The sequence below is a fragment of the Salmo salar genome, chromosome 04 (genome assembly GCF_965601325.2).
Source record: "Salmo salar chromosome 04, fSalSal1, whole genome shotgun sequence".
NCBI lineage: Eukaryota > Metazoa > Chordata > Actinopteri > Salmoniformes > Salmonidae > Salmo > Salmo salar.
The window spans coordinates 82,547,326-82,571,928 of NC_138294.1; the positions used below are offsets into that span (position 1 = coordinate 82,547,326).

A 24,603-nucleotide genomic window follows, 5' to 3' on the forward strand; every position below is an offset into this window, starting at 1 on the left:
CTTAGTTCCAGTTGATGCTTAGTTTTATCTTATGCTTAGTTCCAGCTGATGCTTAGTTCCAGCTGATGCTTAGTTCCAGCTGATGCCTGTATGCAGCCTGTATGGGTTGCCTCACGTCCCTGTACTCACTGAGCCACTGTCCACTAGATACTGGATATAGTATAGCCACTCCATGTAGTCGCTGACAGTCTAGTCACCATGGATGTTGTGTATGTGTGTCTCTCAGCCCAGCCTCACCCAGCCCCACCTCACCACGCTCCCCCTCCTGGCCGATGTTCTCCGCACCCTCCAGCCCCCAGCCAGCCTCCTCGACCTCCAGTGACTCCTCCCCCATCAGGTCTGTCACCACGTCCGCCCAACACGGCATCTTCGGTTGCACCTCCTACTCACAATGCCAATTCTGGAGCTTTGCGCCGCCTCACTGCTGCACCCCCTCTGCCCCACCCCCACCACTGTGCATGATCACTGACAGATAGTTCCTGATCACCCTGAGATGCTTACCCTGTTCATACTATCACGCCAATTTGAATTGCACTATACTAGCTCAGATTAATTTATTCCTTCCCAGCAACTACAGCAGATGTGTAACCAATCCAGTGCAGTACAGCTCAGCTCAGTTTGGCTCAGTCGTGTGAAAGTGGATCACAGGCTCATCATTGGTTGATTGAGGATACAGCCAGTCTATCAGACTTCCAAAAATTGTTATGCATGTAGCCAGGTAATTCAGATATACTCCAGATTATAAATACCTTCAGGCAGGTCTAGACAGATATACTCAAAGTTATAAATACCTTGAGTCAGGTCTAGACAGATATACTCCAGATTATAAATACCTTGAGTCAGGTCTAGACAGAAACTCCAGATTAGAAATACCTTGAGTCAGGTCTAGACAGATATACTCAAAGTTATAAATACCTTGAGTCAGGTCTAGACAGATATACTCAAAGTTATAAATACCTTGAGTCAGGTCTAGACAGATATACTCCAGATTAGAAATACCTTGAGTCAGGTCTAGACAGAAACTCCAGATTAGAAATACCTTGAGTCAGGTCTAGACAGAAACTCCAGATTAGAAATACCTTGGGTCAGGTTTAGTCAGGTTCAGAATAACCATGGGCCTTTTTTGGGGAGCTGTGTAAATATCTGTCGGATATATAGCATATTCGTTGCTGCTTTTTACTTTACAAGGACACACTTCTTGTAAAGCAAGAAGGCAACCTTGGGTAGCAGGTAGCCTAGTGGTTAGAGTGTTGGGCCAGTGACAGAAAGGTTGCTAGATCAAATCCCTGAGCTAACAAGGTAAAAATCTGTCGTTCTGCCCCTGTTCCGAGGCTGTCATTGTAAATACTGATATGGGAGCAATGATGATGTTATGAGACACTCTGGTACAGTTGGAGCTTCACCTGTCGTTGCTCCCGACAGTTAGGAGTGGTGGGACACTCAAAGTGCCCAATGTGGTATCTGAGTGAGTTGGATTATAACATGTTATTTTCCCTCCCCCTCTGTAGCGTCCCAGGCAGGCAGGCTAGGGCCCTCTACGCCTGCAAAGCCGAGCACCACTCTGAGCTTTCATTCATCGCAGGGACCACCTTTGAAAATGGTGAGTACGGACCACTGTGACTCTTAAATAACCGTGTCCCAATCCCAAATGGACCCCTAAACCCTACGCCCTGTGCACTTGTGGATATCTGAACAGATTTGGTTGGTATAAACAATATGGTGAAACTTCCAGCTAGCCCATCAGAGACCAAGGTGGGGCAACTACCAGATTGGTTGCACCTGTCAAATCCTCTCAGATACCCATAAGTGCAGAGGGTGTAGGGTCTAGGGGTGGGAAAATGTGGGATGGTAGACCTATTATTATTATAAAACAATACAGTGCATTCAGAAAGTATTCAGACCCCTTGACTTTTTCCACATTTTGTTACGTTACAGCCTTATTCTAAAATTAATTAAATATTTTTTTCCCCTCATCAATCTACACACAATATCACATAATGACAAAGCAAAACTGTTTTATTTGTATTTTTTGCACTATATAGGGAATAGGGCCCTGGTCAAAAGTAGTGCACTATATAGGGAATAGGGCCCTGGTCAAAATTAGTGCACTATATAGGGAATAGGGCCCTGGTCAAAAGTAGTGCACTATATAGGGAATAGGGCCCTCATCAAAAGTAGTGCACTATATAGGGAATAGGGCCTTGGTGAAAAGTAGTGCACTCTGTATGGGAAATGATGTCATTTGAGGAACACCCTAGGGTCCATAGTGCTCTAGGAAATGTTTCCCTAAGCTTTCCTCGATACAGTTCCTAGCTACAGTTCCTAGCTACCAAACAAGACAAGGGCCTTTATTCAGTCTGGAAAGCTGATTGCGTAATAGAAATGTAAAGGTCATTTCCAATTGGACGGACATATGCAGTGTTTACTGTGAAATTTGATTGCCTTAAAATGTCAATTACGCTGTAATGCTGAACTTCCGCAATACGGATTGAATAGTCAGTACGGTCAGTCAAGAACAAGTGAGTTTTCACACTCATTTATATGCAGAAGTTCTCTTCTCAACTCTCTGAGTAACCTGTCAACTCTCTGAGCAACCTGTCAACTCTCTGAGCAACCTGTCAACTCTCTGAGTAACCTGTCAACTCTCTGAGTGACCTGTCAACTCTCTGAGTGACCTGTCAACTCTCCGAGCGACCTGTCAACTCTCCGAGCGACCTGTCAACTCTCCGAGCGACCTGTCAACTCTCCGAGCGACCTGTCAACTCTCCGAACGACCTGTCAACTCTCCGAGCGACCTGTCAACTCTCCGAGCGACCTGTCAACTCTCCGAGCGACCTGTCAACTCTGAGCGACCTGTCAACTCTGAGCGACCTGTCAACTCTGAGCGACCTGTCAACTCTCTGAGCAACCTGTCAACTCTCTGAGTAACCTGTCAATTCTCAGTGCCTATATTTTGTTGATAGGTTTTTTGTTTTAAAATATAGAAAACACAGACCTATGGGCTGATACATTTACAATAATGTATGTAATTGCAATGACCCCTTATGTAAATTGTATCTACAGCCAGCGTGTAATGGCGCTTCATGTTTTCATGGTGGCTTGGGGTATCAATGCTGCTAGGGGTCATCAATGCTGCTAGGGGTCATCAATGCTGCTAGGGGTCATCAATGCTGCTAGGGGTCATCAATGCCGCTAGGGGTCATCAATGCCGCTAGGGGTCATCAATGTTGCTAGGGGTCATCAATGTTGCTAGGGGTCATCAATGCTGCTAGGGGTCATCAATACCGCTAGGGGTCATCAATGCCGCTAGGGGTCATCAATGCCGCTAGGGGTCATCAATACCGCTAGGGGTCATCAATGCCGCTAGGGGTCATCAATACCGCTAGGGGTCATCAATGCCGCTAGGGGTCATCAATACCGCTAGGGGTCATCAATACCGCTAGGGGTCATCAATGCTCCTAGGGGTCATCAATGTTGCTAGGGGTCATCAATGCCGCTAGGGGTCATCAATACCGCTAGGGGTCATCAATGCCGCTAGGCGTCATCAATGCCGCTAGGGGTCATCAATGCCGCTAGGGGTCATCAATGCCGCTAGGGGTCATCAATGCCGCTAGGGGTCATCAATGCCGCTAGCGGTCATCAATGCCGCTAGCGGTCATCAATGCCGCTAGGGGTCATCAATACCGCTAGGGGTCATCAATACCGCTAGGGGTCATCAATGCCGCTAGCGGTCATCAATGCCGCTAGGGGTCATCAATGCCGCTAGGGGTCATCAATACCGCTAGGGGTCATCAATGCCGCTAGGGGTCATCAATGCCGCTAGGGGTCATCAATGCCGCTAGGGGTCATCAATGCCGCTAGGGGTCATCAATACCGCTAGCGGTCATCAATACTGCTAGGGGTCATCAATGCTGCTAGCGGTCATCAATGCCGCTAGGGGTCATCAATGCTGCTAGGGGTCATCAATGCTGCTAGGGGTCATCAATACCGCTAGGGGTCATCAATGCTGCTAGGGGTCATCAATGCTGCTAGGGGTCACAGTTGCACACTGGGGTCTTGTTCATCTTATACCGCCTTCTCAAGAAGTATGCAGTGGTGTGTCACCCCCCTCTCTGATTCTTCCCATAACCACCAGAGTGCCACTGTCCCAGCTGTCAGTAGCTACTCACCATATTGGTCTCTGCTTTCAAATGGGGACTCTCTAATGTTCTGTTGGATAACATGAGAGGCGGTTAACGGTTGAGAACAGCTCAGCTATGTGCATCTGTCTCTCATCCCTCAGTTCATTCCTCCAGGGAGCCAGGCTGGCTGGAAGGCACCCTGGACGGCAGGACGGGCCTGATACCGGAGAACTATGTGGAGTTTGTGTAGTCCTGGACCAGGACTGAACTGAAGAGACCACGCAGCTTATTGGGAGAGAGAGATAGTGTGTGTGTGTGTGTGTGTGTGTGTGTGGTGTGTGTGTGTGTGTGTGTGTGTGTGTGTGTGTGTGTGTGTGTGTGTGTGTGTGTGTGTGTGTGTGTGTGTGTGTGTGTGTGTGTTGCATTGTTGCTATAAAAGCTCATTCCACTGTTCAGACAGTCCTTAGTTAATTGAATTGCACTGCCACTGCTTTTAGTGTCTTCTATCATCAGTTGAAACTTTGGAAGATGTTTCCATCTTCGGGAAAAAAGTAATTGGTCTGAGGTTTGGACTGCAGTCCAACTTCTCTTCCTGTGTACTGCCTGTAGGAACAGGGTGGCTGGTAGCCTAGCGGTTAAGAGCGTTGGCCCAGTAACCCAATGGTCGCTGGTTTGAATCCACAATCTGACTAGATAAAAAATCTGTTGTGCCCTTGAGCAAGGCACTTAACCCTCATTGCTCTTGTAAGTCGCTCTGGGGCGTCTGCTAAAATGTCTCAATGAATGGAGTTGACTGTGTGGGGTGCTTTCATCTCTAAATGATAGGGGGTATTTTTCAGCGAGTATCACTATAAATGTGAGCACCTTGCCATGGCAACCTGGTATTCCCCTAGACGAGATAGAACACAACTGCTGTTTACCTACCAATACAGTACAGCGGTGGGAGCATCTTAACTCCCGGTTACACACATTTAAACGTTTTTTTTTATTTAAAAAATTGAAACTACTGGGTGAAATTGTCTCAAAAAACCTAGAAAGTTAACTGAACTGTTTTCATTAACTGAATTTAAAAAAAATTAAAATCTTAACAAGTAGAGTGTAAAAAATGTTTTACTGTGTACTTATGTTATTTATATACATTTTCAAAGCTGAGATCTGAACTGTATTCTTTTGGAGAGTATTAACATTGTAAATACATTTGATAAGGTATAATTTTTTAAGTATCACATTTTGTATTGTAGCATACTAACCGATTTTTTTTTTTGCATCTTAGTTGCTAAATTTGTTTGTGTCATCTACTTCCTGTCCATTGGGAGCCTGTATATTCTTTCTGATCAAATGAATCATGAACAAGGTTGTATAGAAGATAATCTATTAAAGACCAACATTGAACTCGCAGATCTGTCCTAGTTTCTTCATGTCTCAATGCCTTGGATTTTATAGACCTATTCTGAGCACTGGTGTGTAGTCATGGATGCATTTTAACATTTACATTTTAGTCATTTAGCAGACGTTCTTATCCAGAGCGACTTACAGCAGTGAATGCATACATTTCATACATTTAAAAAAACAAAAATTATTCTCTGTACTGGTCCCCCGTGGGAATCGAACCCACAACCCTGGCGTTGCAAACACCATGCTCTACCAACTGAGCCACACGCCAAGGGAAGCCCAAATTTCTTTCCAAGATAATTTATCTTTCGTCTCTGTGTTTCATAATTTTCCTTCAGTTTACAAGAGGCTGAATGTATCTCACAGGAGAAAGCATCCGAGCGAGTGAAACAGCACCCCTCTGTCTCTACGTGTAGGCCATCTATCTGATGCTGTCTGGTAGCTTTGAGCTAAACTGAACGGTGGTGCTGGGGGATGGAACCAACAGACCCCGAACTGTGTATGGTCCTGCCGCACCAAAGTGTCAAGAGAAGCCAGCTTTCATTTGGCGTCAATCCTATCAAATCCCATCGAGAGCATACGTCATTGACAGAAGAACTTGAATTGTTGCATCTCGTTGAGTTGTCCTCCGATGGCTAGCTAGCCAAAATCTTCCTTTCCTAAATTAGCCATGGATGGAAATAGGGATTTAGACTTGTGGTTTTACTTAATTCTCCGTACTGGCCAATGATTTTAACGATTCTGGTCCAACCATTAATTCATACATTGTGCGTCTGGCCTGAGAGGATGGAAGTTCAATATGTAGCTAGATGTAGAAGGCTAATGTTAACTAGCTAAACATTGTCCATGAAAGGAAGTTAGGCGAGCAAGAATTTTAGCCAGGTACCCTAGGACAACAAAAAATGAAAACGTGCACTGCATGACAGTGACAGACCGTTTCGTCAACATGGAAGAGAGGATGGCATTGGCGTTTCTCTACAAGTAGGGTGAGTCAACATGTTTTTTTTACTTGCACAAACACACAGAGAAATCAGAACCATGGACAGCCACATCATGTTTCGTTTACATTGATTGAACCAATTTGTTTTTGGTATTATTTAGTTGTCACTGTATTAGACTAAGCAGAGGTGATTTAATGACGTTGAAATTGAAATAGTGTTTTTATAGTGGAGGCAGCTGCTGTTTTCTTTGCGACTTGTGGTAACTCCATGGTTCTAAATCAATAGTAGTTTAGTGGTCTGAAAATGTGGGAAACATGAACTTGCTTGACCATGCAGTAGGTCATGTAACTGTCTGTTACTGGACAGAGGTTGCTCTCCGGTTTTGTGATGGAACAAAGGCGTGGTATATCACATCCGCAGTGATTTTACCCACGCACCGCTACTGGTTCTGAGTAGACAACCCTAATATAACAAAGCATTATCGATATGAGAAAATGTATTCAAAATAAAGGGAATTCCATCGCATTGCATGGAGGGCCGAGTGTCTGCGTGTTTTCGCTCCCCCTTTGTACTTGATTGATAAATTAAGGCCACTAATCAGTAAGGAACTCCCCATCACCTGGTTGTGTAGGTCTTAATTTAAAGGAAAAACCCACCTTCTGTGGATACATTTGACACCCGTAGTTTAGAGTATTGGAAAGCAAAGACACCCCTGGGTTGTATTTGTTAGGCACAAAACGGAAGAAAAGACACAGGGAGGGACTCATTTTTGTTTTCCGTTGCGAAAGGTTTTGATAAGTTGTGCCCAAATGAGGATTATGATAACTAAACTGGCTGATATTAAAGCGACAGTTGACCCCAATTAAAAATGTACCTAATCACGGAGGTGGTGTTGTATAGGGTCAATAATATACCACGGCTAAGGGCTGTTAAGCACGACGCAACTTGAAGTGCCTTCATACACACCTTAGCTGTGGTACAGTATGTTGGCCATATACTGTACCACATACCCCTGAGGTGCCTTACTGGTTGCCAAGGTAATTAGAACAGTGAACAAAACATTTTGCATCATACTGTGGTATATTGTCTGATTTTAACACCATTTTTAGCCAATCAGCATCCAGATCTCAAACTACCCGGTTTATAATCCGTTATCATGCTCCAGATAACTCCTATCCATGACCTCACAGTGACTTAAAACCAGCTATGTTAGCAACGTAAGCCCTTCAGAAGTTGAACACAGAATAGGCTTACGGTCGTTTCTCAAATATTTCCTCAGGTGGTGAACAGGTTCCCAGCTCCAGAAAGTTTGATGGAGTCAAAACATTTTTATACTACACAGTGATATGGAAATTGTAATTTCCTTTGAAGTTCCTGTTAACTTTTATGTCTGATGTATTTGATGTCATCCAACAAACACAGTTAAGAAAAATGTGTCATTCATCAAGACAAATTTGGAGGCCTGAGAAATGATTGAAAAAGCTTTTATTTTATGAACAGGTTTATCTGGAGAAACATTTGATAATCACCTAGGAGGTCATGAAGTGAAACTAGAGCAACCAGAACTACAGACATTTTAGTCCAACATTTAATCAAATTGGTGAAAATATTGACATTGACAGCAGTAATACAAACTATTTTGTAAACAAATAGACAATGTATATATTCTTTACATTTGGATTACATGTACAGAACTGAAATACAAACAGAACAGACTTTAATGAAAGCCATATACCAGTGAAATATGATCTGCCCTCAATCTTTAAAGATACTATTTGCATGTATTTTATACAGAAAATAGACTCTCAACCAGTATGAGGTAGTGAATTAACATATTTGTAGATTCTTGTAGGCCGTTTTGTGGTTCGTAAACCAAAACAAATCAATCTGAAATCAATGGGAAATGAGGCAGGTCAGTATTTAGTGTTTGCAGTGAAAAACGACCATTTCTTTCACAGCTAAGACTTGGAGTACAGACCTAGCTCCTTTCCTATTTATTATGAAACGTGGTAGTGCAAATTCTCTGGTAGATTACTTTCACACAAATACCTTTTTTTAAATGTATTTTTAAATGACTGGTTAATCCTCACAGCAATATACAAAGCTTAGACCATTACAAAATATATTTAAAAATAGGTACTATAATTGGATAAGTGCTACTGTAAATGTAACTGGCTGCTTGAATACTTCTGTTCTCTCTGCTTTGGCAACTCTGTTGCACTATACAAAATATACTCCAGTCCTTCATCCCCTCCCAAAACCCACATTTTCTAAAACAAAGTGGTCTTTCATATAATCTTTCCCATTGATTTATATTTAGTCAGACAACATATTAACACTTTCTAAGTACATATGCAATACATGTATCTTTGTCAAACACAAACCAACAGAAAAATAAAACAATTACTGTCTTACTCATCAAATGCACAAAAAGACAGTAAAATGATTCATATCAAAGAGGATCAAACTGATATTCAAAATTACTGAAAATAGTTGTTTTAAAAGAAATCCATTTTCAAAAGCATTGACAGTTAAGTTTTCCTGAATTTAAACCCACATTTTTGTATGGCTCTCTGTCTCCCTTTTGCAAGGCCTTAAGTGAAACTTGTTTGAGAAAAAAAACAAATTAGTATAGGAATATACAGGTATTCTGTCAAAAGTTGTCATGAAACATGTATTAATCAAAACTTCAGGGATGTTACCCTATATGTACGTACATCTACGGCAATGCAGTGATCATTAGGATATGATCAAGCTGGTTTGACCAATCGAAGACCAGAACAGAGACAGTCCTCTAACACTATGTGAAAGTAAACCAAAATATGTCAATCTCACCCCAAAACACGTGCAGAGAGCAGCACCAGGGGATCCATCTCACGTGGTCATTCCATCAGTCTGACTGAAAGGATGACTACATGAGGTAGTTAGATCACATGGCTGCCATTTTGTTTGTTAACTATCCTGGCCTAATGATTACGAAGAAGGAGCTTAGAAGTTAGAATAAAACAATTCTGAGACCAAGTAGAAAGCCTTATAGCAATGATTCTGCACTTGCACACCAAAAGCCATTTTACTTTGGGCTTTTACATGGCATAAGCTGGTGTTTACCTCAAGAGAGAGAGAGAATGACTTCTAGCAGGGACGGCGAACTTCGTTTTCACAGGGAAATGTGCAGGTCACCATACTTTGATAGCATTACAAAACACCATTGCAAGTTCAAGAGTCTCAGAGTACAAGTATACAAAATGGCTTGAAAACATCTACATGATCTTGTGAACAACAATCAATACTTGTATTCCTCGTTAGCTGGTGTACTTATTATTTTTACCCAATAATATTTTTTATAAAATGAGCACCCTGAAGCATAGAATAATAATGCTTGGACAGCAAAACAATTAAACAGTTCTGGTTTGGCACTAGTATAATACACACAGGTGACGGTAAAACGGGCCAAACTGAAGACCTTGTGACATTTTACATAATTTATTTGCAACTCCCAGAGAATAGTGACTGTGCGTATGCTCTCAAACTCAGCTTGACGCATCATAAGAAATAGGGTTGTGACAACTTTGAAATAAATACATCCGTTTTCATATCATATGAACAAACTTGTTCAGGTTGTTACTTTCTGTCCTTTTTGCTCTCACACACACACAATCATTAGCCACTGCTGCAAACTCCCATCCCCTAGACCAACGCTGGCATTTTCATTTAGCTCGCAAATCAAGGCCGGTTTTAACATGAAGTGAGCCCTCCCTTTAACACGAAGACTTAACCTGTTACACATACAGTACCAGTCAAAAGTTTGGACACACCTACTCATTCAAGGGTTTTTCTTTATTTTTACTATTTTCTACAATGTAGAATAATAGTGAAGACATCAAAACTATGAAATAACACATAGAATCGTGTAGTAACCAAAAAAAGAGTTAAATCAAAATATATTTGAGATTCTTCAAAGTAGCCACACTTTGCCTTGATGACAGCTTTGCACACTCTTGACGTACTCTCAACCTGATTTTCACCGGTCTATTATTCTATTATGTAGAAAATAGTAAAAATAAAGAAAAACCCTGGACTGACTAAATATGTCTAAACTTTTGACTGGTACTGTAAAGGTTTAACTGATGTTTCACCTATAACAAATGTGAATCATTTTTTTCCCACTGTTGAATTATGACATTCTGTATGTGACATAAGCTCAGACATGGGCAGGAAACAAATTCTCCTTATGAATACCACAAAGCATTATTGATGCTTTTGAGTATAACAACTACTGAAAGGTTGTGGAGAATGAAATTGGACATAAATGTTGGATTTCATTACCTTACATAAGGAGCTCACTCTTGCTAGTTCACTTCTGGGGATCATTAAGCTGCCCACTTGAGAAAAGAAACATGGCTGTTTAGAGGATAGAAACTGCCATTGTGAATAACAGATAGAAATACATACAAAAGTGTTTATATTAGATTCCTATGCAAAATACTTGCTTTTGACAGTTTGAGAAGAATGGCTATAGACAGCCTGCAAAGCTAAACCAAAAAAAGGCACATTTTCCCTTTTCTGATAATCCTGTGTAAAAAAGAAGAGCAGTGTGTGCATGCATAAAATCAATTCAAAATATTAATCTCTTTTCGTTGGTAGAATTTGATTCCTCCAATCTCACAATAATCAACTGTTATGAAGTGATTCACGGTCTAAACACGATTCCAGAAAAGTTTCTGTTTGATTCAGAAGGGTCAGTCTAGTTTGTGACCTGTCGCTCGGTCACTGTGTCATTCTCCTTTGCAAGTTCTATTTCTCCATCGGAGTCCTCTGGAAACCGATTCAGGAGCACGCTCTCATTACATTAATCCGTACTGGTGGGGGTCCTGGGCCATCTGCAGGGAAAATAGGCGGGTCTGGCTGGCGGGCGGGCGAGAGGACAGAAGGCAGGGGAGGCTGGGGTTTTAAGGCATTGTGTCATGGTTTAAGGCATGAAACAGAAGGGGCTTGACGCTCCCATCTTTGAATTTCGGTAACTGGTTGCTGATGATCTCAGCCAGCATCTCCGGGAACTCCACGCTCAGGGATTTATTCACAAATGTGTAGAAACAGATCTGCAGGAGGCCCCCCACCATCTGTGGAAACAACAGGGTATTTTTTTGCGGTCTTTCACTAGGCGCACATTGGCAACAACAGAGCAACATGCAAGGGTGCTTAGCTACTGTTTGGTACAGTGCACAGTGTCAAGACATCTTTCACATTGATAGCATAGCTGGAAAAGGAAGCTTGTGACACATTCTAATTAGCTCCTCTAACTCAAGAGGCTCACAAATACACATAGAATAACAACAGTGCAGTTTCGACTGCTCATCAGGCATACTGGATCTCTGTAACAGGTTGATTTGTTGGTATGTTGACGAGGAGAAGATGTAATGTGTGTGTGTGTGTGTGTGTGTGTGTGTGTGTGTGTGTGTGTTGGGGATGGGCATACTCATTCATTTCATTGCATTGCATTTATTTAGGCAGGATAGGCCAAGCAGTAACACTTGCCATTGTTTACCAGGAAATCCTGGGTTCCGTAAGTCCCTGGAAAACGGTGGCAAGTGTTGCTGAATGGTGTTGTGTTGCTGTGTGAGCAGGCTGGGTTTAGCCTCAGTCTCACCTCTTGCATGGAGTCCAGTAGCTTAGTAAGTTGATAGAACCTCTGCCAGTTCTGGCTGGAGTTCTCTTCCCGCTTGACGATGGCCTTCCCCAGCTCCTTTATGTAGGTCATGCGGATCTCATCAAACACAGCCTGGCTCTTCAATCCATCCTTTGGTACTGTAAGCACAAGCGAAGGAGGGCGGGAGGGAGTAAAACATACATAAACAACCTTTTACACATCATGCATTTAAGGCAGTGTATATCAATATAGTACTTACGTCACGGTCATTATAAAAAAGCCATAATAAAAAGCTTGGGATGTCAAGGACGCAACCTCATTCAGTCTACCAACATTCACGCAAGACAATCTGACCTACAGCTAGGCTAGGCCAGGAAGGAGTGTCTCCTAGTCTGAACACTGCCCATTATCCTGTCACTACGGTCTCATACACACCACCCACCCCTTCCGTACCAACCACACTTAGGTCAATGGAAAATATGCAGAACCACAGGTAACATCAATGGGTTTTATGCTGTCCCATTCTTCCCTGATGAGAGCCAGATGAAGGATCTACCGTGGACTGCAGGCTTCTGGGATCTTGGAATTGGGCCCAGGCAAAACTGCACTCCATGGATATTATGCAAAACAACATAGGTGGGAAATTGTCAAATACTCTCCAATTGTCTTATCAGATGAGATATACAAATTGGCTTGCCCCTGGTATACTCTTTTTGGTTTGGATATAGTGAGGTTATTTTCTAAACATAGAAGAGAAGTATTTTATGCCTCTCCAGTGCAGAATAACTGACAAATCACTATTTTGGTATGAAAGAGCAACAATATGTGTCATTCTCCAGCTATTAGCCTTCAGCTACTTTTTAACATGAACGATGCATTGAAGTAGCAGGCAATACTAACAGGTAGGGATGCACGATATATCGGTGAACATATCGGAATCGGACGATATTAGCTAAAAATGCCGGCATCAGCCGTTGTCTAGTTTAACGCCGATGTGCAAAACCGACGTCAAAGCTGACATGCTTACCTATATAACGTATGTACATGCCGTAATGACGCCACGTAAAATGTTGCCCTACACATGCAACACAGCATTCCTAGCGCTCAATGTCTGCTGTGTGGATCAAGCAGTCAACAAGTCGAGCAGTCATTTCAAAGGGTAAGAACAATTCAGTGAGACAACTCAAAAGGCAAAATCCATTAACCTGTATGGGCTAGGGGGCAGTATTTTCACGGCCGGATAAAAAACGTACCCGATTTAAACTGGTTACTACTCTTTCCCAGAAACGAGAATATGCATATTATTAGTAGATTTGGATAGAAAACACTCTGAAGTTTCTAAAGCTGTTTGAATGGTGTCTGAGTATAACAGAACTCATATGGCAGGCAAAAACCTAAGAAGATTCCAAGCAGGAAGTGGCCTGTCTGCGAATTTGTAGTTCTTTCTAGTCCCTTTCGAAACTACAGTATCCCTGGGGTTACGTTGCACTTTCTAAGGCTTCCATTGGCTCTCTAAAGCCTTCAGAAAGCGGATTGAGGCGTCACCTGTCTCTGGGCAGAGTATGGTAGCTCAGTTTGTCAGTGGTCTGCCTGGTGACTAAGAGATTGGTGATGCGCGGTCCCGCGACCATGCTGTTTTTTCTTTTCCTTTTTGAATGAATACACTATTGTCCGGTTGGAATATTATTACAATTTTTCGAGAAAAATACCATAAAAATTGATTTTAAACAGCGTTTGACATGCTTCTAAGTACGGTAAAGGAACATTTAGATTTTTCTTGTCTCGAAATGCACTCGTGCGTTACCCTTTGGATAGTGACCTGAACGCACAAACAAAACGGAGGTATTTGGACATAACTACGGATTATTTGGAACAAAAACAACATTTCTTGTGGAAGTAGCAGTCCTGGGAGTGCATTCTGACAAAGATCAGAAAAGTTAATACAATTTTTCTAATACTAATTCTGAGTTTAGTGTGCCCCGAAGTTGGCGGGTGTCAAAATAGCTAGCCGTGATGGCTGAGCTATGTACTCAGAATATTGCAAAATGTGCTTTCGCCGAAAAGCTATTTTAAAATCTGACATAGCGATTGCATAAAGGAGTTCTGTATCTATAATTCTTAAAATAATTGTTATGTATTTTGTCAACGTTTATGATGAGTAATTTAGTAAATTCACCGGAAGTTTTGGGTGGGAATGCTAGTTCTGAACATCATATGCCAATGTAAAAGCTGTTTTTGGATATAAATATGAACTTGATTGAACAAAACATGCATGTATTGTATAACATAATGTCCTAGGTGTGTCATCTGATGAAGATCATCAAAGGTTAGTGCTTCATTTAGCTGTGTTTTGGGTTTATGTGACATATATGCTAGCTTGAAAAATGGCTGTGTGATTATTTGTGGCTATGTACTCTCCTAACATAATCTAATGTTTTGCTTTCGCTGTAAAGCCTTTTTGAAATCGGACAATGTGGTTAGATTAACGAGAGTCTTGTCTTTAAAATGGTGTAAAATAGTCGTATGTTTGAAAAATTGAAATTATTGCATTTGAGGTTTTGTATTTCGCGCCACGCTATTCCACTGGCTGTTGAATAGAGTGGGACGGTGACGTCCCACCTTGCCCATAGAGGTTAAAGCCAAGATAATGGAATTCATTGCCCTTGACAATCAAGCGTTCTCTGTCATGGGTGATGGCTTTCGCTGACTGGTCTGGCTACTGAAACAGATGTCGTTTTGCAATGTTTATGGGGAAGAACATTGTTTGCATCCATGAGCTAGCTAGCTTTTTTTTTTAATGACCAGCACTGTAGGTGCGCGAGACAACTTTACCAGCATCATAGCATACGTATCGATGTGAGATGAAAGTGTATTCACTATCAAAAAAATGATGAATGTGTTAAATGTGACGTGCAGTCATATGTCAGGTCCTTTTCGGTCAACAAGCTTATTTGTCAAGTCAAATAGTGTTATCTACTGGTCATTGTTTTCTTTTTGACACGCAAAGACCCAAACTGCGTTTCATAGAAATCCTGGTTGAGAATGAAACGACTGAACAACGAAACAGCACAGCAAGTAAGTGAAAGAAATAGGTTTGGATTATGTTTTACTGGTAATGGGGACATACATAAATGCCAACAAAACACATTTTTTGTCAGTGTGGTGTGTGTGTGTAACCTTTATTTAATTGGCAAGTCAGTTAAGAACAAATTCTTATTTACAATGACGGCCTACCCCGGACGACGCTGGGACAATTGTGCGCCGTCCTATGGGACTCCCAATCACAGCCGGATGTGATGCAGCCTGGATTCGAACCAGGGACTGTAGTGGCGCCTCTTGCACTGAGATGCCGTGCCTTAAACCGCTGCGTCCATGTGTGTGTGTTAACTATTTAACTGTACTAGAATGCTTAAAAGGCCGCAACATTTTTTTATATTGGTTATCGGTATTGTTTTTTTTGGCAAGGAAAATATCGGATATCGGTCAAATGACAGATCGGTGAATCACTACCAACAGGAGATAAGTCTATAGGTGGGTAGTTACACTTCTCAAAAGTCACCGAATTGGTGGAACTTAGTCAGATTGAGGGATTTCACAATTTTTGGATTGTATGGATTTAAACAAAAACTATACATTGTAAAACACTCCACAATATGTATATATAAAATATAGCGGATAGTTAGCGCTGTTACGGTGCATTCAGCACTCCAACCAGAGCTGGAGTGGAGGAGAGCCCAATTTGACTGGAGTGCGACGTGAGATTCCAAAGACTGGAGCGTCGGCCTTCTCTTCCGCTCCAATAGTGTTCCATTAGGGTGCTTGGGGCTCCCGAGTGAAACAGCGGTCTAAGGCACTGCATCTCAGTCCTAGAGGCGTCACTACAGACCCTGGTTCAATTCCAGCCTGTATCACAACCGGCCGTGATTGAGAGTCCTATAGGGCGGAGCACAATTGGCCCAGCGTCGTCCGGGTTTGGCCGAGGTTGGCCGTCATTGTAAATAAGAATTTGTTCTCAACTGACTTACCTAGTTAAATAAAGGTTAAATAATATATATTTTTTAAAGTGGCTCACTTTCTCGAGCTCAGGGCATGCCTGGCCCAGCATGCATTTGTAGTCCACTTGTGTGCTGCTATAGCCCCTTGCTTTAGCTACTGTCATGGAGTAGCTAAATATTTCCATAAAGAAATTGATAAAACATACAGGTGCAAAATCGAGGTGACTTACAAAGATGAGGACCAGGACCAAGAGAGTGGTGATCTAATGTTCACAACTAAAAAAATCATTGAGGAATCTGAAAAGACACATATCCCGAAAGCATGATGCTGTACTTGTTACACACACACGCTAAAATAAATGAACGAGTTGGGTAGCTAATTAAGTATGTCATTGTAGCAAAGTATTTATAAAGTAAAAAACAGATCTCTTAAAAGTTTCCTTAATTTTTATTCTATTATCTACAGTTGAAGTCTGAAGTTTACATACACAGATTGGAGTCATTAAAACAAATGTTTCAACCTCTCCACAAATTTCTTGTTAACAAACTATAGTTTTGGCAAGTCGGTTAGGACATAACTTTGTGCATGACAAGTCATTTTTCCAACAATTGTTTAGACAGACAGATTATTTCACTTATAATTCACTGCATCACAAGTCCAGTGTGTCAGAAGTTTACATACATTAAGCTGACTGTGCCTTTAAAGAGCTTGGAAAATTACAGAAAATGATGTCATGGCTTAAGAAGCTTCTGATAGGCTAATTGACATCATTTGAGTCAATTGGAGGTGTACCTGTGGATGTATTTCAAGGCTTACCTTCAAACTCAGTGCCTCTTTGCTTGACATCATGGGAAAATCAAAAGAAATCAGCAAAGACCTCAGAGAAAAAATTGTAGACCTCCACAAGTCTGTTTCATCCTTGGGGGACCACACTCATCTGTACAAACAATAGTACGCAAGTATAAACACCATGGGACCACGCAGCCGTCATACCGCTCAGGAAGGAGACGTGTTCTGTCTCCTAGAGATGAACGTTCTTTGGTGTGCGAAAAGTGCAAATCAATCCCAGAACAACAGCAAAGGACTTTGTGAAGATGCTGGAGGAAACGGGTACAAAATGACCTATATCCACAGTAAAACTAGTCCTATATCGACATAACCTGAAAGGCTGCTCAGGAAGGAAGAAGCCACTGCTCCAAAACCGCCATAAAAAGCCAGACTACGGTTTGCAACTGCACATGGGGACAAAGATCGTACTTTTTGCAGAATTGTCCTCTGGTCTGATGAAACAAAAATAGAACTGTTTGGCCGTAATGACCATCATTATGTTTGGAGGAAAAAGGGGGAGGCTTGCAAGTCGAAAAACACCATCCCAACCGTGAAGCACAGGGGTGGCAGCATCATGTTGTGGGGGTGCTTTGCTGCAGGAGGGACTGGTGCACTTCACAAAATAGATGGCAACATGAGGAAGGACAATTATGTGGATATATTGAAGCGGCATCTCAAGACATCAGTCAGGAAGTTAAAGTTTGGTCGCAAATGGGTCTTCCAAATGGACAATGACCCCAAGCATACTTCCAAAGTTGTGGCAAAATGGCTTAAGGACAACAAAGTCAAGGTATTGGAGTGGCCATCACAAAGCCCTGACCTCAATCCTTTAGAAGATTTGTGGGCAGAACTGAATAAGCGTGTGCGAGCAAGGAGCCCAACAAACCCGACTCAGTTACACCAGCTCTGTCAGGAGGAATGGGACACAATTCACTCAACATATTGTGGGAAGCTTGTGGAAGGCTACCCGAAATGTTTGACCCAAGTTAAACAATTTAAAAGGCAATGCTACCAAATTAATACACTAATTGAGTGTATGTAAACATCTGACCCACTGGGAATTTGATGAAAGAAATAATAGCTGAAATAAATAATTCCCTCTACTATTATTCTGACATTTTACATTCTTAAAATAAAGACGTGATCCTAACTGACCTAAGACGGAATTTTTACTAGGATTAAATGTCAGCAATTGTGAAAAACAGTTTAAATGTATTTGGCTAAGGTGTATGTGAACTTCTGACTTCAACTGTATATACAATAGGCCATAATTGATTTTGGCCCAATAACCCTGGCATATTCCAACTTTCAAGGAGATTTCTGTTTTGATTGCGTTATTTTGCTTAAAAACCTTTAGGCCTACATATAGAAACAAAACAAAAGAACTCTGCATCTCTGCCCAGCCTGGCAAGAGTGGCCAAAAGGGTGTTTTGCATCCCCAGTGGCTCTGCAAGCACCGACAGGATGTTCTCCGCTGCTGACCAGCTCTCCAGGCACCATCGCATGACTCTGGCCAAACTGGTGTTTCTAAAAGTGAATTTACAGTCCACTGAGCCTAATAAGGCATTTTTCATTTAATTAGCATTTAATTCTAATTAAGTCACAGCCTATATGAGCAATCTATAGACCACAATGATTTAATACAACAAAATGTTGTTTAAATGCTGAGCGCTTAATGTCCCTGACTCCCTAACCAGCCTAGTGTGTCACACTCACAAATTATTCACAATGCATTTCTTTGTAGGCTATAGCCTTGAAAATAATTTATATATAGCCTAAATAATTCATTTTGGTTCCTTCTTAGGCTCCCTGTCTGACTCCTGACCTATTTAGTGTTTATATGTTGTTTAATATGACAATTCTTACATCCACCTTTTTGTTTAATATAATCGATTTTATTCAAATCATATGGTTTGGTGGTTTCAATATTTCACAACCAAATGGTAGGTCCAGGTAGTCACAAAAACGGATGGCTGTTGGTTAAATTGTGATTTTTTTTCCTGTCAGTGAGGAGCGGATTTTAGCAGAGCGGTTGAAAGGGACGTGGAGCGGTGCACAATTACCGCTCCATAAGCAGGATTTCCGACCGCTCAACTCTGCTCACATACTCAGCCTCCAACTGGTAATTACTAGTTAAATCTGCCATGAATCCTTGTTACAAGGGATATCGAAGCTTGTTGTGTGCAACAGGAAGTGGCAATTGAATACAAGCTTCACAAAATTGTTTTATTGTTAAAATATTTCTAGCCTGTCTAACTTTAACAGGGTTGACGTGTTTTTCTCAACCCACTCAGTTTTCCAGCACAAAACACCGGCCAAAAAGAGTAGAACTAGCTCACCTGCTTTTACAATATGATGTGGCTATTAGATGTTCAATGTTTCTTTAGGTTATTAAAAAGTTTCACCATATTAAAATGAGAGTTCAGTTCACCTCAGGGTTAACCTAAACATTTGGGACAGATAAATAATCCAATGACTGTCAAAGCAACAAACTAAGGCTTTACCATAGTTAGGTTTCCATCCAATAGGGTCAGTTAGAGAGTCAGTGGCTAGGTTTCCATCCAATAGGGTAAGTTAGAGAGTCAGTAGCTAGGTTTCCATCCAATAGGGTCAGTTAGAGAGTCAGTAGCTAGGTTTCCATCCAATAGGGTCAGTTAGAGAGAGTCAGTAGCTAGGTTTCCATCCAATAGGGTCAGTTAGAGTCAGTAGCTAGGTTTCCATCCAATAGGGTCAGTTAGAGTCAGTAGCTAGGTTTCCATCCAATAGGGTCAGTTAGAGAGAGTCAGTAGCTAGGTTTCCATCCAATAGGGTCAGTTAGAGAGAGTCAGTAGCTAGGTTTCCATCCAATAGGGTCAGTTAGAGAGAGTCAGTAGCTAGGTTTCCATCCAATAGGGTCAGTTAGAGAGTCAGTAGCTAGGTTTCCATCCAATAGGGTCAGTTAGAGAGAGTCAGTGGCTAGGTTTCCATCCAATAGGGTCAGTTAGAGAGTCAGTAGCTAGGTTTCCATCCAATAGGGTCAGTTCGAGAGAGTCAGTAGCTAGGTTTCCATCCAATAGGGTCAGTTAGAGAGTCAGTAGCTAGGTTTCCATCCAATAGGGTCAGTTAGAGAGTCAGTAGCTAGGTTTCCATCCAATAGGGTCAGTTAGAGTCAGTAGCTAGGTTTCCATCCAATAGGGTCAGTTAGAGAGAGTCAGTAGCTAGGTTTCCATCCAATAGGGTCAGTTAGAGAGAGTCAGTAGCTAGGTTTCCATCCAATAGGGTCAGTTAGAGAGAGTCAGTAGCCATGTTTCCATCCAATTGGTGACAGAATTTCATGCAAATATTTTAAAATACGCTTTTTTTAAAAACACATTTTCCTACCAGTGGCGTTCCCACCAAACTGACTTGTTGCAGATAAAAATCAGTGTGTGATGTCATAGGGCACACATTTACTTTTTTGCTTAAGTTTTCATGTACCAAATAAAAGTCTAATGTTCAATGCGTTTTCATCACATTTTCAACTCTACCAACAGTTGTCACAAAAACTGTTGCGTTAAATAGCAAATGGGCCTACTCTTGTCTTGGCTCGTGTTCTAGCCAAAAGCTAGCAGATACTGTGCGGGTAGGCTAGTCTACATGATGAGATTGATTGCCGTTTTGACAAATAAAAACAAGCACTGAACATCATGTCACCAGAATAAGACACTCGACATTTATTGTAAAGCAGCATCAAGCGCATACATACCATGCACTTTCCCCACCCTGTGATTTTCATCATAATTAGTTTTATCTAAAGGCGTTTCCACAATAAATTCTCGCATAATACATTTTACCGACACAAAAAGTTCCCACCATTTCAAATGAAGAAATTTCCTTAACAGCCGTTGTGCTATTTTTCTTTTATATATGATACGACCTTTCTTGCATAAAAACTGTGGGTGGAAACATGGCTACTGATGGTGAAAACTGAGGAAACATTTTGGGGTTAAGTGGGTTAAAATCTTCCTAGAAGACACAAATGGAGCATGGAGGGACATGTCAAAATGCAGACTTTTTACTCAATATTGGTTCAGAATTTCTATTTAAAATAGCAAAGGGACGCAAAAAGGTACAACATTTTCGTAGAATGACCCAGGTCTATAATAGCAGGCAATATGTCAACATCGATCAAAAATGGTCCCCTTGTCTATTTCCTTGACATTTCCAGTTATGTGGATATCATTATTGATGAGACAAAAATAAAACGTGAAAATGTCTGTCGGTCCTGTGTAAGAGGAAATCAAGGATGATTGCTCACTGGTTTAAAAAAAAAGAAGCACAGCTCTGTCTGCAAATATAATTTTAATTTCCCTAAGAAGCAATCAAAAGACAAGTGTGTGCTCCTTTCAACACTACTCACTGAGTAATTTGAAAGCCTTTAAAAGCTTTTTTTCCCAGTCAATCTAAGTCAACAACACTGCAATAAGCAGTGTTTTCTGCTTAAATATGTTTCGGTAATGGTTTGTCATGCTGGGACTTTTTTTTACCGAGGCCTCATTTGTACAAAGCTAATTGAAAAACTGAAGCTTCAGTTGTCTGTCTGGATTACCTCCTCTTCTGTACTTTGAGACGTCAAAACATTTGTTCTGCTTTTCCCCAGCCTGTTCCTTTCAAACTGTGTTGGACTGCTATAATGAATAACTGTTTAAATCTACAGGGGATCAGCTCCCACTCAGCCCAGTCCAGCTCTTCTCTGTCCTGGCACCCCAATGGTGGAACAAGCTTCCCCCTAACGTCAGGACAGCGGAGTCTCTACCCATCTTCTGAAAACGTCTCAAACCCTACCTCTTCAAAAGACTATCTATCTTAAATCCCATGGCATGTGGTTGTCTCAACTAGCCATCTTAAGATGAATGCATTCATTTTAAGTCGCTCCGGATAAGAGCACCTGCTAAATTACTAAAATTATTCAGGTAATATTTTTATGTTATACTTTTACAAATATGACAATGAAAAACATAGTATACAAATCATACTGTATAACTAAGAATCACTGTAAATGTTGTACTGTACCTGTGCTGAGCAGCAGCAGGACTTTCATACACAGGTACTCGTCATAAGACACCTGCAGCCTCACAAACTCAGTGGAGATCTTCAGCATCTGCTCACACTGGTCGGTCATGTAAGGCAACTTCATCCTCTCACTGACACACACACACACACACACACACGATAATCAACACCTGTTTCCACCTGCAATCCACATAGTGTAATGAATGTTCCGCCTATAATACAGCTGGAGAAACAGAGTGTTGACACTCTGGGCTGTGAAATCAGCCCTTATTGGATGGACAGTATGTCCTCTCTCTTCACTTTGTCCAGGATATATATACAGTACCAGTCAAAAGTTTGGACACACCTACTCATTCAAGGGTTTTTTTAAATTTATTTTTTACTATTTTCTACATTGTAGAATAATAGTGAAGACAATAGTGAACTATGAAATAGCACATTTGGAATCATGTAGTAACCAAAAAAAAGTGTTATTTGAGATTCTTCAAAGAAGCCACCCTTTTCCAAAAAGTGTGCAAAGCTGTCATCAAGGCATTCTCTCAACCAGCTTCACCTGGAATGCTTTTCCAACAGTCTTGAAGAAGTTCTCACATATGCTGAGCACTTGTTGGCTGCTTTTCCTTCACCCTGTGGTCCAACTCATCCCAAACCATCTCATTTAGGTTGAGGTTGGGTGATTGTGGAGGCCAGGTCATCTGATGCAGCACTCCATCACTCTCCTTATTGGTCAAATAGCCCTTATACAGCCTGGAGGTGTGTTGGGTCATTGTCCTGTTGAAAAACAAATGATAGTCCCACTAAGCGCAAACCAGATTGGATGGTGTATCGCTGCAGAATGCTGTGGTAGCCATGCTGCTTAAGTTTGGCTTGAATTCTAAATAAATCAGTGACAGTGTCACCAGCAGAGCACCCCCACACCATCACACCTCCTCCATGCTTCACGGTGGGAACCACACATGCGGAGATCATCCGTTCACCTACTCTGCGTCTCACACGGCGATTGGAACCAAAAATCTCAATTTGGACTCACCAGACCAAAAGACAGATTTCCACTGGTCTAATGTCCATTCCTCGTGTTTCTTGGCCCAAGTAAGTATCTTCTTCTTATTGGTGTCCTTTAGTAGAGGTTTCTTTGCAGCAATTCGACCATAAAGGCCTGATTCACACAGTCTCCTCTGAACAGTTGATGTTGAGAAGTGTCTGTTACTTGAACTCTGAAGCATTTATTTGGGCTGCAATTTCTGAGGCTGGTAACTCTAATGAGCTTATCCTCTGCAGCAGAGGTAACTCTGTCTTCCTTTCCTGTGGCAGTCCTCATGAGTGCCAGCTTCATCATAGCGCTTGGTTTTTGCGACTGCACTTGAAGAAACTTTTACATTTCTTGAACTTTTCCGGATTGACTGACCTTCATGTCTTAAAGTAATGGACTGTCATTTCTCTTTGCTTATTTGAGCTGTTCTTACCATAATATGAACTTGGTATTTTACCAAATAGCCCTATCTTCTGTATACCACCCCCACCTTGTCACAACAGAACTGATTGGCTCAAACGCATGAAAAAGGAAATAAATTACACAAACTAACTTTAAAAAAAGGCACATCTGTTAATTTAAATGCATTAAACCTCATGAAGCTGGTTGAGAGAATGTCAAGAGTGTGCAAAGCTGTCATCAAGGCAAAGGGTGGCTACTTTGAAGAACCTCAAATATAAAAAAAATGGTTTTTATTTGTTTAACACTTTTGGGTTACTACATGATTCCATGTGTGTTCTTTCATAGTGTTGATGTCTTCACTATTATTCTACAATGTAGAAAATAGTAAAAATAAAGAAAAAAACCATGGAATGAGTAGGTGTCAACTTTTGACTGGTACTGTATATATACACACTGTATATATGCATAAATGTTTCATTCAGGCAATCCATATCATAAAGAGGGTTTAACTAGTGATTCATAGAAACCCACCTACAACCCAGGCTGACCTTTCTCATCTCCAGAGCCCCCAGCCAGCTACTGCCCTCCTAGGTGTATTTCTGACCCCTCTCTATCTCTTACTCTCTGAACTTACTCATTAATAACCAGGTCAGGGGCGAAGCACAACATCCCTCCGTTACACTGCTGGTAGGAGCGCCAGCCCAAGCCGAACGACATGAGGAACAGCCAGGAGCACTGCAGCAGGGTCATCTGGTCATCCAGGTGAAGGTTCCGGAACCCTGCACAAAACAGACAATCCACAGAGCATTGGTCAGGATTGCAGTGTTGTTAGTGCTATTCTTTTGAGTGAGCTATAATGCTGATAAAATTATACTCAGTGGCCAGTTTATTAGGTACACCCATCTAGTACCAGATCAACCCCCCCTTTGCCTCCAGAACAGCCTGAATTCGTTGGGCATGGAAACGTGGCTCAATTGGTATAAAGGGACCTAACGTGTGCCAGGAAAACATTCCTTACACCATTACACCACCAGCAATTACCGCTGACACTAGGCAGGATGGGGACATATGCTGCTTACACAAAATCGTGACAACAGGAACCAGGATTCGTCACACCAGGCAGTGTTTTTCTACTCCTCCTTGTCCATTGGAGCTGCTTCTTTTTTTTAGCTGATAGAAATGGAACCCAGTGTGGTCGTCTGCTGAAATAGCCCC

At 41.6% G+C, this 24,603-nt stretch overlaps 2 protein-coding genes across 2 annotated transcripts in view; one reads left to right on the forward strand and one right to left on the reverse strand.

Annotated features, from left to right (window-relative positions):
- LOC106603859 (rho GTPase-activating protein 26) overlaps positions 1 to 4,451 on the forward strand; it is a 160,935-nt gene extending 156,484 nt beyond the window's left edge. The window contains exons 22-24 of the mRNA XM_082974755.1: positions 227 to 337; positions 1,509 to 1,600; positions 4,283 to 4,451. Coding sequence (XP_082830881.1) covers positions 227 to 337; positions 1,509 to 1,600; positions 4,283 to 4,371 — 292 coding nt within the window. The 3' untranslated portion in view covers positions 4,372 to 4,451. The remainder of the gene's footprint in view (positions 1 to 226; positions 338 to 1,508; positions 1,601 to 4,282) is intronic.
- Positions 4,452 to 7,922: 3,471 nt separating this feature from the next.
- LOC100380779 (glucocorticoid receptor) overlaps positions 7,923 to 24,603 on the reverse strand; it is a 121,339-nt gene continuing 104,658 nt past the window's right edge. The window contains exons 7-10 of the mRNA XM_082974756.1: positions 24,023 to 24,167; positions 21,957 to 22,087; positions 12,102 to 12,259; positions 7,923 to 11,574 (exon numbers count right to left, since the gene is read on the reverse strand). Of these exons, the coding sequence (XP_082830882.1) occupies positions 11,404 to 11,574; positions 12,102 to 12,259; positions 21,957 to 22,087; positions 24,023 to 24,167 (605 nt within the window). The 3' untranslated portion in view covers positions 7,923 to 11,403. The remainder of the gene's footprint in view (positions 11,575 to 12,101; positions 12,260 to 21,956; positions 22,088 to 24,022; positions 24,168 to 24,603) is intronic.